This window comes from Wyeomyia smithii, chromosome 1 (genome assembly GCF_029784165.1).
Source record: "Wyeomyia smithii strain HCP4-BCI-WySm-NY-G18 chromosome 1, ASM2978416v1, whole genome shotgun sequence".
Lineage (NCBI taxonomy): Eukaryota > Metazoa > Arthropoda > Insecta > Diptera > Culicidae > Wyeomyia > Wyeomyia smithii.
The window spans coordinates 110,715,077-110,730,849 of NC_073694.1; the positions used below are offsets into that span (position 1 = coordinate 110,715,077).

The 15,773-nt window shown below is 37.2% G+C and overlaps 1 protein-coding gene across 1 annotated transcript in view; it reads right to left on the minus strand.

Annotated features, from left to right (window-relative positions):
* Positions 1 to 2,324: 2,324 nt before the first annotated feature.
* The window catches only part of LOC129718972 (probable serine/threonine-protein kinase dyrk1), a 148,373-nt gene continuing 134,924 nt past the window's right edge, over positions 2,325 to 15,773 (minus strand). The window contains exon 2 of the mRNA XM_055670259.1: positions 2,325 to 11,775. Within this exon, the coding sequence (XP_055526234.1) occupies positions 5,528 to 6,694 (1,167 nt within the window). The 5' untranslated portion in view covers positions 6,695 to 11,775 and the 3' untranslated portion in view covers positions 2,325 to 5,527. The remainder of the gene's footprint in view (positions 11,776 to 15,773) is intronic.

Genomic DNA, 15,773 nt, shown 5'->3' on the forward strand with positions numbered 1-15,773 from the left:
GTCTTTATTAAGCAAGACTTGTAGTATAATATTCTGTTGTTTATTTAAGTCATTTATTAAAGATTGAATTCTAAATCCAATTTCAATTAATTCCGACTCAAGTTGTAGTGCCTTTTTATATGTACTAGCGAAACTTAAGTCGTCTTGGACCAGTTTCCCTAATGTGTTGAACGTATTCATCACGTTTTTCATCTTATCATCTATATGCAACATTGAGCTGTCTACAAATTTGTACATAGCATCAATTGTCGCAGTTTGATGATCTAGTGATAAGACCAAGGATTCCTCGTTCCTTCTTAATTTGTCCAGATTTATATCCACCCGAATTCTATCATCAGAATCCATACCTCCAATGGCTGTTATAAAACCACGAGTTCTTCGGGATGGAAAAAATTCTTTTATGAACTTATTCATATCCATGCTTTTGTTGAATGCCATTTCTAAATCACTCAGCATGACATTACAATGTGTATTTTTTATTATTTTTTGTAATAATACACAAGTATAATTATAATCTGCCTTAGATTTTAATAAGGCCTTCCCTCCTTCTTCTAATCCTAATACCGGGAATCTTACCTTCAACACGTATGTGCCCATTCTTATCAACGGCTCGTGTTGTTCCTCTAAAATGAATCCACCATTCGTTAACCAGAATAGGTTAACGAGAAGAAAAATGCTCCTGTAATCGAGGAGAAAAGAAAATATTTTGATATTGGCTGATTTTTTTTTTTTTTTTTTTTTTTTTTTTTTTTTTTTGTTTGCAAAAAGCCTGACCAATTCTGGTCAGGGATCATAGGCCATTAGACGTAGACATTTATTCATTGAGAGACATTTTTATGTAATAGACTTAAATATTATGTACGTAATAATAATTTTTTTTTTTTTTTTTGATAATATACTAATATTTTTGTAAAACTTTCTTTGTTAATCTTTATGTTAACAAATGTAATATCACATCCTTTATTGATTAATAATTCGTCTTTCGTTGTGGGTTTTACCCCTTTTTTTTTTTTTTTTTCTGTGTTTGTTATTTCCACTTCGTTCGCAAAAATCAGTAGGGCTGACGATCAGTCGCCGAGCTGTACCGTGATGAATCACAATCCGGACGGTACCAATATCCGGACACCTTCATCAATACTTCTCAATTAGATGGTAATTTATGCAATTTATGAGATGCAATGTTATACAGGAGCTTTTTTTTATATGTGAAAGATCGTTCAAACATCATAAATACCATAGTAAGCCGTGAGATAAAATTTAGATAAATCGAAACATAAACGCACTGTCAAACGGCGTCCTTTTCCTATTTGCACTGTCCGGATTTACAACCAAAATGTTGATGTGTTTTAAATCCGGACACCCCAAAAATAAAACGAAGAGGTAGTGAACTTTGAGTGTTTTTATGCTTCATTCAATGTTTTTTTTTTTTTTTTTTTTTTTTTTTTTTTTTTTTTCATTTCATTCTTTTAATTATGGTATTTTCTTAGGCGATTATTGTGGATCTTCTCTAGTTTGTTGCCGTTTTTGATTACCGTGGTTTGCTCACTGGGCAAATCTACGATTTCATAAGGGCCTCTCCAATAGCTCTGGAGTTTCTGCCCTACTCCCATGGGGTTGGCATGTACTAAGACCAGATCTCCCCACATAGGTTGCCAATCGTTTGCTTTTCTGTCATAGAGCTCTTTGCGCTTTTCTTTTGACAGAATTAGGTTTTCTTTAGCTTTTGAGTGAATGTTTTTGAAAACAGACCTCATCTCTTTTGAGTAGCTTTCGTAATTTAGACCATTTTCCCTTTGGTTATATATGGATGCTGGTAATCTAGCTAATCGTCCATATACAAGTTCGAACGGAGAGTACTTTGTCGAAGAGTTAATCGTCGTGTTGTACTCGAACGTAAAGTATGGCAGATGTTGGTCCCATACATGTGGGTTGCCTACTACGTACTGACGCAGGTATGTTTTTAATTCACGATTTGATCTCTCAACTAAATTGGCTTGAGGATGATACGCGCTTGTGTTGATTTTCTTTATTTTCAAAATTTTACAAATATGTTTGAACACCTCACTCATAAAATTTGAACCTTGATCTGATACTAATTCAGCAGGTGTTCCAAATTTACAAATGTAATGTTCTATAAATGTCCTGGCGACTGTTTCTGATTCTTGATTCTCCATTGGTGCTACTACCAAGAATCTGGTTAGGTCGTCTTGCATGACAAGTCCATATTTATTACCAAAATCGGATTCTGGTAAGACAACTATGTCTATAAAAACCTTCTCAAATGGTTCTGATGACGTAGTTGTTATCTTCATTGGGATTTTGTTATGGCTCCAAATCTTGTTCTTCTGACATGAGTCACATTGTTTTACATAATTCTCAATGTCTCTTCTCATGTTAGGCCATACAAAAAGTGTGCCTATTCGTTGATGCATTCGTTTTGCTCCTACGTGTCCACCAAGAGGCGCATCGTGGAATTCATGCAAAACTGTTTGAATTTCGTCCTTGTTTACTATAGTTCGTTCACTGTCTGCGTTGTATAAAATGATGTTGATATCCAATTTCCACGCAATATATTTTACTATTTGTAAAATCTGATATTGCTTTATCTTTCTAAACGAGATCATGTGAATTGTCTTTGCGTTTAGAATGAAATCCGGGCAGTTATTGAAATATGTTAACATTAAATCAATAAAATTGTCAAAATTCATTAGGGAGTTGTTCTTCCCTTCGAGTAATATTCCTGCTACCTTATTTGAAGGATGTGTCAAAAGGTTATCTTTGACCCAATCTTTGATACCGTGAGGGTAATCATATAAAGATGTTAACTCATTGAAAGCAGTTTTGCTATTTAGGATGACAAATCTTGCGTCGCATGATTTTTCATCTTTAATAGTTTTTGTAATAACCACTTTTGATTCATCAATCAATTCCTGTTTCAGAGCGATTTTGAAGTCCTCCGCTGATAGATATGTTGCGTCTTTTAAGGCGTCATTTGTGTCGTTTAAGGTAACTTTTTCGTTGTCCGAAATGTCAGAGTTTAATATCTTGGAGATTTCATCTTCAGGGACATCATCGGAATTCTCATCATCATTTATGAGTAAATCCTGTTGTCGTTTTTGTTGACGAGTCAACACAGCGACCGTATTTTCGTTAGTGTCGTTGGCCTTTTCAACATTTTCATGTTGAAGTCTTGACAAAAAGTCGGCTACTATATTTTCTCGTCCTTGTTTATATCGTATGTCCATTTCCAGACCTTGCAATTTCAATCTCAACCTAGTTAAGGTGTGAGATGTTTCTTTCAGATTCCACAGAGAAACTAAAGGTCTGTGATCTGTATAAACGATGAATTTTTGATTATATATATAGTGCTTGAATCGATTTACTGCCCAAACAATGGCAAGTAATTCCTTCTCGATTACGTGATACCTTATTTCGGCCCCTACTAAGCCTCTACTAGCGTAGGCTATGGGTCGATTTGGTGTTTTTTCATTTGAGAGGACTGCTCCAATTGCGTAGTCACTCGCATCCGTAGTTAACACAAAGGTATCGTTATACTTTGGTCTTACCAAAAGAGTATCCGATGTTAGAAAATTTCTCAATTTCTCAAATGCACTTTGGCATTCGTCTGACCATTTGAAACGAACATTTTTCTTTAATAAATCATTCAAAGGTTTTCGAGTTTCCGCTATTTTTGGGATGAATTTTCCATAAAAATTCACTGTTCCCAAGAATGAGCGCACTCCTTTTACTGTCTTTGGAACTGGCATATCCCTTACAGCTTCAATATTATCTTTCATAGGACGTATACCGTGTTCGTCAATAGTGTGTCCTAAATAATTTATCTTTGTTTTTAATATTTGACATTTTGAGGTTTCCACTTTCAAGTTATGTCTTCTCAGAGCTCTCAACACTCTGATCAGATTTTCGTTGTGTTCTTTTATGCTTCTTCCGTATATTAAAATGTCGTCAAGATAGACCCGAGCCCTTATGTCTGGCAATTCATATAGCACTGAGTTCATTAATTTTTGAAAAGTTGATGGGCTATTTCTTAGTCCCATGGGCATTCTCGTATATTCATAATGTCCATTCGGGGTTGAGAATGCTGTTTTCGCCGCATCTCTTGGATCAATCGGAACTTGATAAAATCCTGATTTCAAATCCAATGTAGAAAAATATTTACTATCCCCTATAGTATCTAACATCTCATCTATTAGGGGAATGGGGTAAACAAATGGTTTAGTAACCAAATTGAGAGCTCTAAAGTCTACTACAATTCTGTACTTTTTGTTCCCTTCCGCATCTAAATCCTTCTTAGGTATGCACAAAACTGGTGCATTCCATGGACTTTTGCTAGGCCTTATTATGCCTTGGCGATGCATTTCGTCTATTTCTTCATTAATTTGTTTTTTTGTAGATTCTGGGAATCTATACTGCCTCTTATTTATAGGGACATTGGTTGTTGTCTCTATCTCGTGCATTGCTGCATCTGTGATAGTCAACTTATCCCCTTTCAGGAAGAATATATCACTATATTCTGCCATTATATTTTCCATTTCAAAAAATGTATTTTTTTCGAGATGTTGGAGTTTCAGGCTATCCAAAACCTTTTTCACTCTTTCTCCTCCTCTTGCTTGTGTAATTCCTTTGTTCTCCAATAAGCTATAATCTTGATTGGAATCCAAATCTTCCATTTTAAATTCGTTATCGGGTTCTGTAATTGGTTCCTCTTCGTCCGCGGAAGATATTTCGAAGTAATCTTCATCTCCATTGTCGGCAGAGCCTATTTCAGGTTTTAAACTATTAAAGTAGCTTGAATTATTTTCTCCATGATCATCTGAACTTTCTAAATATTCACTGGTGTAATCATCTTCGAAGTATTCATCTTCAGATTCACTGTTAGATAATATAGCTTCATCCTGATAATTTGCTATGAATATTTGTTCGGGTTTTCTAGAATTATTATTGGTAATCTTCGATACTTTAATATCAACCTTGTCTTTATCTTCAATTGATTTCTTTGGAATGTTCAATTTGAAGATAACATATTTAAAGTTACCTCCAATCGAATCAATATGGCTTTTCATGAATTTTGCTCCAAGTATTGCTGGAATTGATAATTCGTCAATCACGTAGAATTTTGTCGGGATTACATGTTCTAATATCTTTAGGTTTATCCAAGTAGAGCCAATGGAATTCAATGCTTCACTATTGGTCACTCCCTTGATTTCTGATCTGTCGGATTTATCTATATATACAGCACCGACTTTTCTAGCTCTTCTTAATGATATTATATTTGGTTGAGCACCTGTATCTAGTAGATAATCAGTATACTCATTCGATCTTTCGAGTGTATTTAGTATTAGACTAAACCTCTGATCGTGGGTCTCTTTTATTGGAAACTTAATTTCTGTTGTTTTATTTATAGTCTCTTTGTTTTTTAGTTTTTGTGTTCTTGGTTTTGATGATGTAAAAAGGCAGCTTTTAAATTGGGATTCCGTCAACCTTTGGTTTATTGAATCCCTCCTTTTTAGTTTTTTGACCCATCTCTTCTGTAATCCCTGTTATTACCATATTGGCCTTGGTGGTTCCTAGGTTGGTTTCCCTGAAAGGGTCTTCCTTCGTAGGAATTTCTACCATTGTTTCTGTTGTTATTATTGGTATCATTGTTTCGGTCATTATTCCTATAATTTGAATTATGACCGTTTTGATAATTACCGCGGTTATCATTTCTGTTAAAGCCATTATTTTGGCCATTTCCTCGGTAATCGTTATTCTGTGGTCTAAAATCGGTATTGTTCCCCCGGAAACTATTACTGTTCCTGTAATTGGAATGGTTATTATCATTTCTTTGATAATTATTATTATTCCTGTTTCCGTGGTAATTACTACCATTATTTTGGTAGTTTGTATTATTACCATTATTTCTGTAATTATTGCTACTACCATTGTTTTGGTAGTTGTTCTGGTAACTTTGATTTTGATTATTTGCCTGAGGATTGTGTCCTCTGTTCTGGTAATTGTTATTATTGTTTCTTCTGAAGTTGTTATTTAAATAAGCAACTCCTTGAGTGTTATTGTTCATGTTGTTATAATTTTTTCTGTGAGGAGAATTTGGTGAGTTCTCCGGTTTCGTCCTTCTGTGGATATCCTGGAGTTCTTCTTCCTCCTCACATTCTTTTTGTAGCCATTCGAGCAAGTCCATAAAGGATTTATCTCGTTGAGACTTTCCTGCCGAAATCAAAGTGTGATTTCTCAGGCCCCCTAGGAAGTGTTTCCTTAGGTGTGTTGACACATATGAATCATTTCCCTCCTGTCCTGGGATATCTCTCACACTTTCGTAAATTTTTGTGGCTCGTGTTTTATACTCCTCAAATGATTCTGAATAACCCTGGTGTAGGGTTTCGATTTCTTTGAAGATTGCCCCGATGTTCTTTTCAGGCTGGAAAAGTTTTTCCATTTTTAATCTAACTTCGGGCCATTTCTCGGCCCTTATATCATTGAGCCGTTTGAGTGCATCCCCTCTGAGCTTTGTGTACACCACATTCAATAATGGGGTGTGACTAGCTGCTGCCGGGATGTCTGTTGCAAAATAATCAACTTGTAGTAGGAAGGGATCTAGTTCTTCCGCCTTTCCACTGAATATTGGAATGATCGCAGCTGCATCGATCATCATTTTTGTTGTTTCTGCTGGCATTTTGGTTTTTTTCTTCTTTAGTAATCTATTGAAGAAAAAACTATCTTTGTAATATTTATTTTTAAGCCTCTCTAAAGTTTCAATGAAACTTGTGTTATCGAAATCAAAATCCTCTGTATGGTTTTTATTTTCCGGATTTGTTTCGCTTTCCAGACTAATATGATCTGGAAATTTGAAGCGGCTTGAAGCGTCTTCTTGTAATATAAATGAAGACGATATCGGATAGTCCTCTCCTGATGCCTTTTTTTCCCTCTCTATCTATCTGATTCTTGTCTTGTAGAAAGCTCTTTACTTCACCCGATATATTAAATGATGAAGTAAAGGGTAACGCTTCCCAAATTTGCGAATCCTCGAGGGATATCGAGTGGTTTAATCCTTGTGTAGGAATTACCACTTCGATATAATAGTCTGAGTTTCGTCTTTGCCTCTTATTTTCTTTTTCTGGGATTATCGAAGTTCCCTCTAATATTCTAATGGATTGCTCTACTTTGGTTTTTACAAACTCAAAGTCATCTGTGAGCTTGTTCCAATCTTTGTCCTTTAGTCTTTTATCATATTTAAGGACTAAAGATTCGAATTCTTCTAGGTGATCCCTCAGGAGTTCTTTTTTCGTTAGAATTCCTTGAAGTGATCTTGCCCTATTTTTGCTTTTGAGTAGATTTTTATATTCCCGTTCAACGTATTCCTTGATCTCCTCTAATCTGGTCATTGAATCCTGCTTCCAGCAGCATATTATTTGACCTTAAAAAGAGAAAGGAGATATTTGTAGGGATACCGAGAGTTTTTTCCAATTTTTAGATTGTTTGGGTCTTTTTGCTCTATTCTCCCCTTTTCATACTTATGGGATTAAGTAATTTTAATGTATTTGTGGTACTAAATTTAGTCCAGTATCGGCTGAACGTGCTAACTGCCTTCAATCGTGCATGTCTTTATATGTCTTGGTATTGGGTATAGAACCTTTTTGTTCTATGTGTAGTCTTTTCATACCACGGCTTTGTTTAAATTGTGTGCGACGTGCTTCGCTTCGTTCGAATTGTGTTCCCCTTGCGGCTCTGCGTGAATTGCTTAGTATGCAATTCTTAAGTCGTTTTGGTCGCTACTCCTGGAGTACCACTTTCATAGTGAGTGTTGCATGATGGGCTTTGCTCCGATGAGTATGTGTCAAATTTGTAATTTTATTGCTAATATTTTATTATCTTTTCTAGTGGAATTCCCCTATTATTATTATTTATAAACCCGTCGGGGCTCTAGACGAACTAAACAACACCAATAGTCTTGCAATTTCTTCTATCTGTTCTCAAATTATGCATTTGTGAAGAAACATTTCCCTTTAATATATAAAGATAATTATATTATTTTTTTTTTTTTTTTTTCTTTCCCTCTAAGCGTAGTTCCTAATTATGCCTTGACCACTCTTTATTGCCGTTTGTGTTTCAACCGTGAAAATTAATTTTGGACTTTTATTTTTTCATTACTGGCTCAATGTGCCATTTGTTTGACGGTCAAGGTCTCGCGTAGCTACTAAGCTTTGCAATTATTGACGTAGGTCATGATGAAGCTTTAGTTTTCTTCTTCCCACTTTTGTTCGCAATAATCGCATACTCATATGCGTTCCGCGATTATTGCTGTATCGGAGACGTGATTAATCCTATACAATTTGGCGATGCCTGTCATCAGTGGATTAATATTTGTGTCATCATCTATCTTGTCATCTTGTCACTTGTCATCTTTTGTGATATTTAGCTGTAAAAGTTAAATTCATGTAATGATGTGAAATAACAAAAATTTGATCATGTATTAGTAAACTAAAAGAGAGAGAGAAAAAAAAAACGTTCCTGTTTCGAACCTTAGATCCTCTGATCTTTGGTTTCGCTGTTTACTTTGAGTCCAGTTGTGAGGAACTCGAATGAAAAGGTATTTTATTGATGTTATTTTATGTGATCAACTCACGTGTTTGACCCACTGTGAGTTGATATATTTTTAGGTTTCCATTCCAATTGGAAAATTTTCGATGGACTTGATTCACTGGTATGTGTGAAACCGTGTCAATCGACTAATAAAAATGCAATTATGCATTATTGATTGTCGTCATTCTTAATTTGTTTCGGTATGGGCAGTACGGGTCGGTACCCCTGGTTTTTTTAGTTTGATTTGTTCATTAAATTAAAAAAAAATTCTGAGGTTATCTTAGTGGCGTGTGACTAGCCACGGATTAGAATGTAGTGTCGTAGTAGTGGAATATTCTGTGCCAGAAAGTGGAATATTCTGTGCCAGAATAGTGTGGTGAACAGTCCGCTATGGCGGTGAGGTTGGATGGGTAAGTAATTGTATTTTTCTATGATTGTGAACCAAGAATAGAATTAGGGTCTTCCAACTAGGGCCTTAAAGCGGGAGGTTAATTTATTTGTGCTGGTTACCACTTGGGTTGATCTTACCTTATTTTCATTTTTTTTGTAGGTTGAATCCTGTTGCTGGTTCCAGTGCCCTGTGAGCTGCTCCCTGTCCGTGGGATCTATTGCGATTGGATTTCGAAAACTTGAATTCGCGTAACACTGGTCAACAGTCGATCTCGGATTGTTATTATTGTTCCTCTAACACTTTCACTGTTTCTTCTTCTAATCCTTTTTATTTGTTCTTTTAGGTTTCGACCATCTTCGAGGAGGAGCCCTTAGAAATATTGGACTTGCACGTTTCGTGGCATTCACTTTCGTTGATTTGGGTCTGTTTTTCCGATACGTCAAAGTCACTTAAGCACGTAAGTTTTTTCTACTTTTTCACTACTGGCCCAGCCAGAAAACGGCGCACCTGAGCCTATCTTTTCAGGCTCTTTTGCGCTGTCACCAATGAAGCGGAATACGTACCGAGTGGTTAGACACTATTACTGCTGGATGTGATATGTCCTTTGATTAACTGCACTACATCTGCTCGATTTTAATTACTTTTAATCTATCAGTTAAGTTGAAAAAATATTAAATCACTTAAACACTAAACCGAAACTTAAACAACGGGCATCACTTCTGCCTCGCGGAATAAAACTTAAGCGTTAACACCTAAACGAACCGCGGACTATCTATAACGACGTAGGCACCTGCCTCACGAGGGGTATCACTATAACGACCTCGGACTTCCTTGAAGTCCCAGCTTAAGTCTTCGCCGCTACTCCGGTCACTCCGAATTTTTCCCGCGGCGTCGTCTTCTCACGAGAGCGGGCCGCTCTTCCGTCTCTTTCCTCGCGAACGTGCCCGTGCACGGCTGATGCAATCGTTGTTGACTTTTTCGTAAATCCGCTCGGTTGCATGTTTTGATTAAACATCCGCGAATTGGAGTTTTTTGCTGTAAATATAAACTTAAAACATTCGAACTTGCGTTCGATTTAATAACTGAGGTATTGTTTTTGCCTCCATAATCAAAACAATACCTTCTTTGATTATGATCCACTTTTCATATTTTCATAACATGAGTGGTGGATGGAATTTCAAGTTTCAACACTTGCGATGTTGAAACAAATTGACAAGAGAAATGATTTCATCATCTTGTCCATGCATATTAATGACAAGTTTTTCCAAAGATGTTTTTTCCATTTAGGATTTTTCTTAATCCTTCTTTGGAAGAGAATGGAAATTAATTGTAACCGCCTAAAATCAGGTCGGCTCACCACGTCCTGTGTTTCTATTCTGTTTATGTTGTCTGGTAGTAATGTAACGTTTGTGTCCCATTCATAATTTGTCTCGTAGTATTCTAGTCGTATAAAATCAGTGTGTACTACCATATGCGGGGTCAATCTTATAATGCCCGCACCGTCTACGGTTTGCTGTGTCATGTTTCCGTTTATTTCAATGGTAATGTTTGTTTTCATTGGTGCAAGGTATTTCCAATTATTTCTAGATCTTGTCGCGAACCACATAGTGTGGTTAGTCACCACTGCTTTTGCTTGGCACCGCACCGTATTTTTCTCTAAAATAATTCCAGTCGCACATTTTTGGGCCCTTTTCAAATTTTCCTGGGCCGTGCTAATGTCACATATTGTGACGCCTTTTAATTTAGTACATTTAGTGTATTCGTCGCTTGTTAGAGTGTACCCCCAATCACTCTCATATTTAAACATGACTATATTTTCCTCTATATGTCTAATGAGGACTGTAAAATTTGTCAATTGAGGCATAATTGCAACTCGGCGTGTTTCGAAATATTCTGTTCCTACAAGCGGTGCGTAGAACTTAAAATTTATTCGTTCTTTGTCTATAAGCTCATGCTCATAATTGATATTGTTCAGCATATCAATCGTAATTCGTCCGTCTTTGTCATGCGGAAATGATAATCCTCCGTCTATAGTGGTTTCTAATAATTTTAACTTGTCTATTAGAGCGCCCGGTGGAACTAGACCTCTCAAAATATTATTTGCTGATGTATGCTGTGTTAAAGCCGCAACGAGTGTATCTAACTTTTTCTCCTGCTTGCTGCTGAGACTATTTAACCATAAACCCATTTCTAATAGTCTGGTTTCTAGGTTGATAATATTTTCGGTATTTTGGGTGAAGTTTGCGTACTTGACCACTTCAAATTTTAATTTTTCAACTTTATTCTTCATGGCCATCAAATGTGTATCCATGTTCAAAACCGAAGTATTCACAAAATTATATGTGCTTTGCAGCACGTTTGCCTGGTGGATTAAACCGTTTTTTGATTTTTTTTCGTTGCCTTTAAGTTGGTCCATGTCATAGTCTAATCTAGTTCTGTCATTTGAGTCCATTGCTCCCAACGCCGACCATATGCTGCGTTTTCGCTCTCTAATATTAAAATATGTTTTTATAAAATTACCCTTATTGTAAATTTCTTCCAACGTTCCTCGGAGATGCTGGGTCGCTCGCATGCACTTAATAGAGGTTATTTTCTCCTCCAGTTCCTTGCACGTCGTACGGAACTTTTGTTCTGCATCTTTCAGGAAGCTTTCTTCTTTATTGATAGTGTTGAGAGATAAAGTTATCTCTATCGTGTATTTGCCTCTTACAATTAGGGTGTTGGGTAGTCTATCGATCTCGACTTCCAGATTGGCCATAATTGGTCCTATCAATACGAGCCCCCTGTAAATCAATTTGATAGAAAGAAAGGATTTTTCTATCGTAAATAGCTCTCGTTCATGTGCCTACATTTAGTTCATTTTTGTGTTTATGTAAGCGATATATTTGTGGTCTTTAAATTACTATCTTTTACTACTGACATAGTAAACAACTGTTACGTGCGCGTTTTGCAAGGTCGGATTGCATATATTTTCTTGAACAGAATCGCAAGGAAAAGTGAATAAAAAAAAATAGTGGCGTTATATTTCCGTGTGTCGTCGCTGTCGCGGAGTTCCAATTTAGTTTCCCTCTTTATCTTTTCTTCGCTCTAATTTCAATGCATGCATTTTTCATAGAATGCATGCTACTATTAACTACTACAACGAAACAAAGTTTTAAGTTTTAGCCGTGCAATTGTGGTCCGTTTAATTACTCGGTGCAAAATCTAATCATTCTGTTTTTTTAGCTTCAATCGGGTAAGCTCGACCACTTGTGGGTCAGATCTTTTATTTAATTGATGTTTTCTTAATTATTTTTTTTTTAATTACTGTTGTTTTTTTCTTCTTTATAGGAAAGATTTCTTGTGTTCCAACAATCATGTGCATTCCGGTAATCGAAGATGGTCTGCCGGCGCGTGTGCGTCCCGAATTTCTCGTGCGACCGGCTCCCTTAGTGGATCGTTTAGGTGTATTTGAAGAAGAACCGCTCCACATAAGCACTGAGGAAGACTGTACGTCACAGTCGAAATATATATTTGCGGACTGAATTTCAATATTTATTTCCAAAAAATTTAGTAGAGTATAACGGAAACCGATAACTATTTCTTTGATTGAAGAACCGCTCGCCGACGAAGAGTGGCAACCTTGGGGGATGTGGGAACGAGAACCGGAACTGGATGAAGACCGTCCGGAGTATGTTGAGCCCACGGTTTATGCCGTGGAGCTCATTCGCCCTATCCCACAACCGTTCCTGCCGATCTCGGAGTGGCTGCGGATGCAGCCGTATTTCTACCGCTTTCCGGAGGAGTGGATTTCGGAGCCAAACACCCCAACCGATCAATCGGGCATGACGGCCACCATCGGATTTCTCGGGCGGCTGGTGAGATACCTCTTTTCGGGGTATCTCGATTTTCGCCCGTTCCTTACGGAAATTCATCATTGGAGCCTCCGGCGGTGGGCTCTGACGGGAGTGTCCGGTCCCGTGACACGCGAGGACCTCCAGTTCCTGGACATCCGCCTAGGTTGGGAGGTTCGAATAACCAACCTGCGTGAGCCGCCTCGTGGTTTGCGCCGTGTATGGCGCTTCTTATTCCGAAACTGGATAAGCGATATCATTGCTGTGGAGGGGGGGTCTCTTTTTGAAGTGCGGCAAACACTCTATCGCCGCTAGTGTTTACAAGAAAATCATGTGTGCAGAAAGTTTCGAATGAAATGGTGACTCCCTTTTTTTGTTTGAATTCGTTTTCATCTGTGTAAATATACAAAAAAGAAAGAATCTTTCTTTTATTTTCGTCGTTTCTTCGATCGTGGCGATTTTTATTTTCATGCTTGCCAGCGGGTTTGTTGCAGATTTGTGTGGCGCTCCCGGGTGATAAAAATTGATTCATATTACCACTGTCACCGATAGTTAAGAACCTCTTTTTAATTAAATATGGAATTCAATTAAATTCATCTTGCCGGTTGGATTTTTTTTCCTATTGAAAATTTGTTAAAAGAGAATTTTCTTTACGATTAATGTAATTGTCATCATTGTCACATTTAAGTCAGTCGATTCGTCCACTTTATACATCGTTGACAAAATTCTTTGGTCAACGTCATATGAGTTGATTTTCGCGTTTGCGCTTGCAATAAAAAAAAAATAGTGTCAAGCGCCCTATGATACTCTGCTGATAGGCGCTCATCGCTTGCGTGTGCGCATCAAATTTCTGTCTTTGTTTTGTTCTCGGCAATGAACTCTAATGGAATCTAATCCTAAACGATGTAAATAAATTCAATGTTGCATCTCGAGTAACTTCAACTCGATATGCATGTTTGACCGACTAAGAATTAATATTATTTTGCAACGTCTGTTCGCGGGCCCGCGCATGATGATATTGCAACTTTTCACTTGCCAGCGGGTTTGCCGCTGAATTGTATGGCGCCCCCAGAGAGGCAAATTAAATTGCGCTCGCTTCTGCTTATCTTGTTCTATTTAAAATTAATGATTATACTTCGCTACAATTTATTCTTTACATAAAAAAAATCTATAAAATAATTCTTTATAAAATTATTATCTCTTTTTTTTTTAAAATCGTTCTTATAGAGTTAAGTCGTTTTTTTTCTTTTCAAACTTCTGTCGGCGTCGTTTATTTACTGTATATCGTATCACGCTGTGGTGCGTTTTTTTTAAACTCATGTCGTCCGACGAAACATGTTGTCAAATCTATAGTCGGCTGTTATTTCTCTAAAAAAAATACAAATGCAAATTCGTGAATTTAGTCATAGTAACGCTTTAATCGGTTATTATGAACTTTCTCAAGGCGATTGCCGTTTTTTATTACTGTGGTCATTTCGCTTGGAATTTCGACCACTTCATAAGGTCCTCTCCACATATTTTGGAGCTTTTGACCTGGACCAGTCGAAACATGTTTTACTAACACAAGATCTCCCCACATAGGTTTGAAGTCGTTGGAAGTCTTGTCGTAGATTAGCTTGCGACCTTCTTTACTTTTGATTAAATTGGCCTTCGCATTCGCATGCAGGTCATAAAAGATCTTTTCCATCTCTTCAGCATACGTTTTGTAGTTAATGTCATCTAGGTTTTTTCGTTTGTATATGGAGGTCGGTATGCGTGCCGCACGTCCATATAATAGGTGGAATGGAGTATAGCCCGTGGATGAATTCACGGTTGTGTTATACTCGAACATAAAAAATGGGAGAAATTGATCCCATGTGTTAGGCTTTCCGCCGACAAACTGTCTTAAATATGTTTTCAGTTCGCGATTTGATCTTTCTACTAAATTAGCCTGTGGGTGGTACGGACTAGTTGTAATCTTTTTAATCTTCAAAATTTTGCACACGTCTTTCATTAGTGCGCTTACAAAATTTGGGCCGTTGTCTGTAACTAGTTCTAACGGCGCACCAAATTTACATATATAATTTTTGACAAAAGTTTCCGCTACTGTATAGCTCTCTTGATTTTGCATTGGTGCAACAACTAAGTATCTAGTCAAGTCATCTTGCATGACTAGACCATATCGGTTTCCATTATCGGATTCGGGTAACACCACGATATCCATATATAATTTTTCAAATGGCTCTGACGCAGTCGTAGTGATCTGCATCGGAATCTTGTTTGCTCTGCAAATTTTATTCTTTTGGCAGGAGTCGCACTGCCGGACATAATTCTCAATATCGCGCCTCATATTAGGCCAAGTAAATAATGTGCCAATTCTTTGGCGCATACGCCGTGCTCCAATATGTCCTCCTAAAGGCGCGTCGTGAAATTCTGTCAAAATCGTTTCTACCTGATCCGGCGCTACTAGTGTACGCTCGCTATCAGCATTGTATATAATAATTTGCTTTTCTAGCTTACTTACCAGAAATTGAATCATTTGGAGAATCTCTTGTTGTTTTATTTTTCTAAAAGAAATTAAATGAATAACCCCGGCAGCTTTCACGGCCGTGGGGCTTTTGTTGAAGCTTTCCAAAAATAATGAAAAGAATTTTCGGCAGTCGATTAATGAATTTCCGCTACCGTCTAAAATGAAACCGCCTACATTCTTATCTTTTAAATTTAGTATCCCATCTTCTACATTTTCTTTCAGTCCATGTGACAGCTGATACAGTGTCTTAAGTTCTCTGTATGCTGTTCGACTGTTTAAAATGACGATGCGAGCTTCGATATTGCTCCCGTCCAATATTCTTTTCGAGACTTCCACTGTCTCGCTTGGTATCAGGTCATTGGATAATGCTTGTGAAAAATTCTCATATGAAATGTCAACGAGCCGTTGCTCATCCTCATCTTCTACGACATCTGCAATG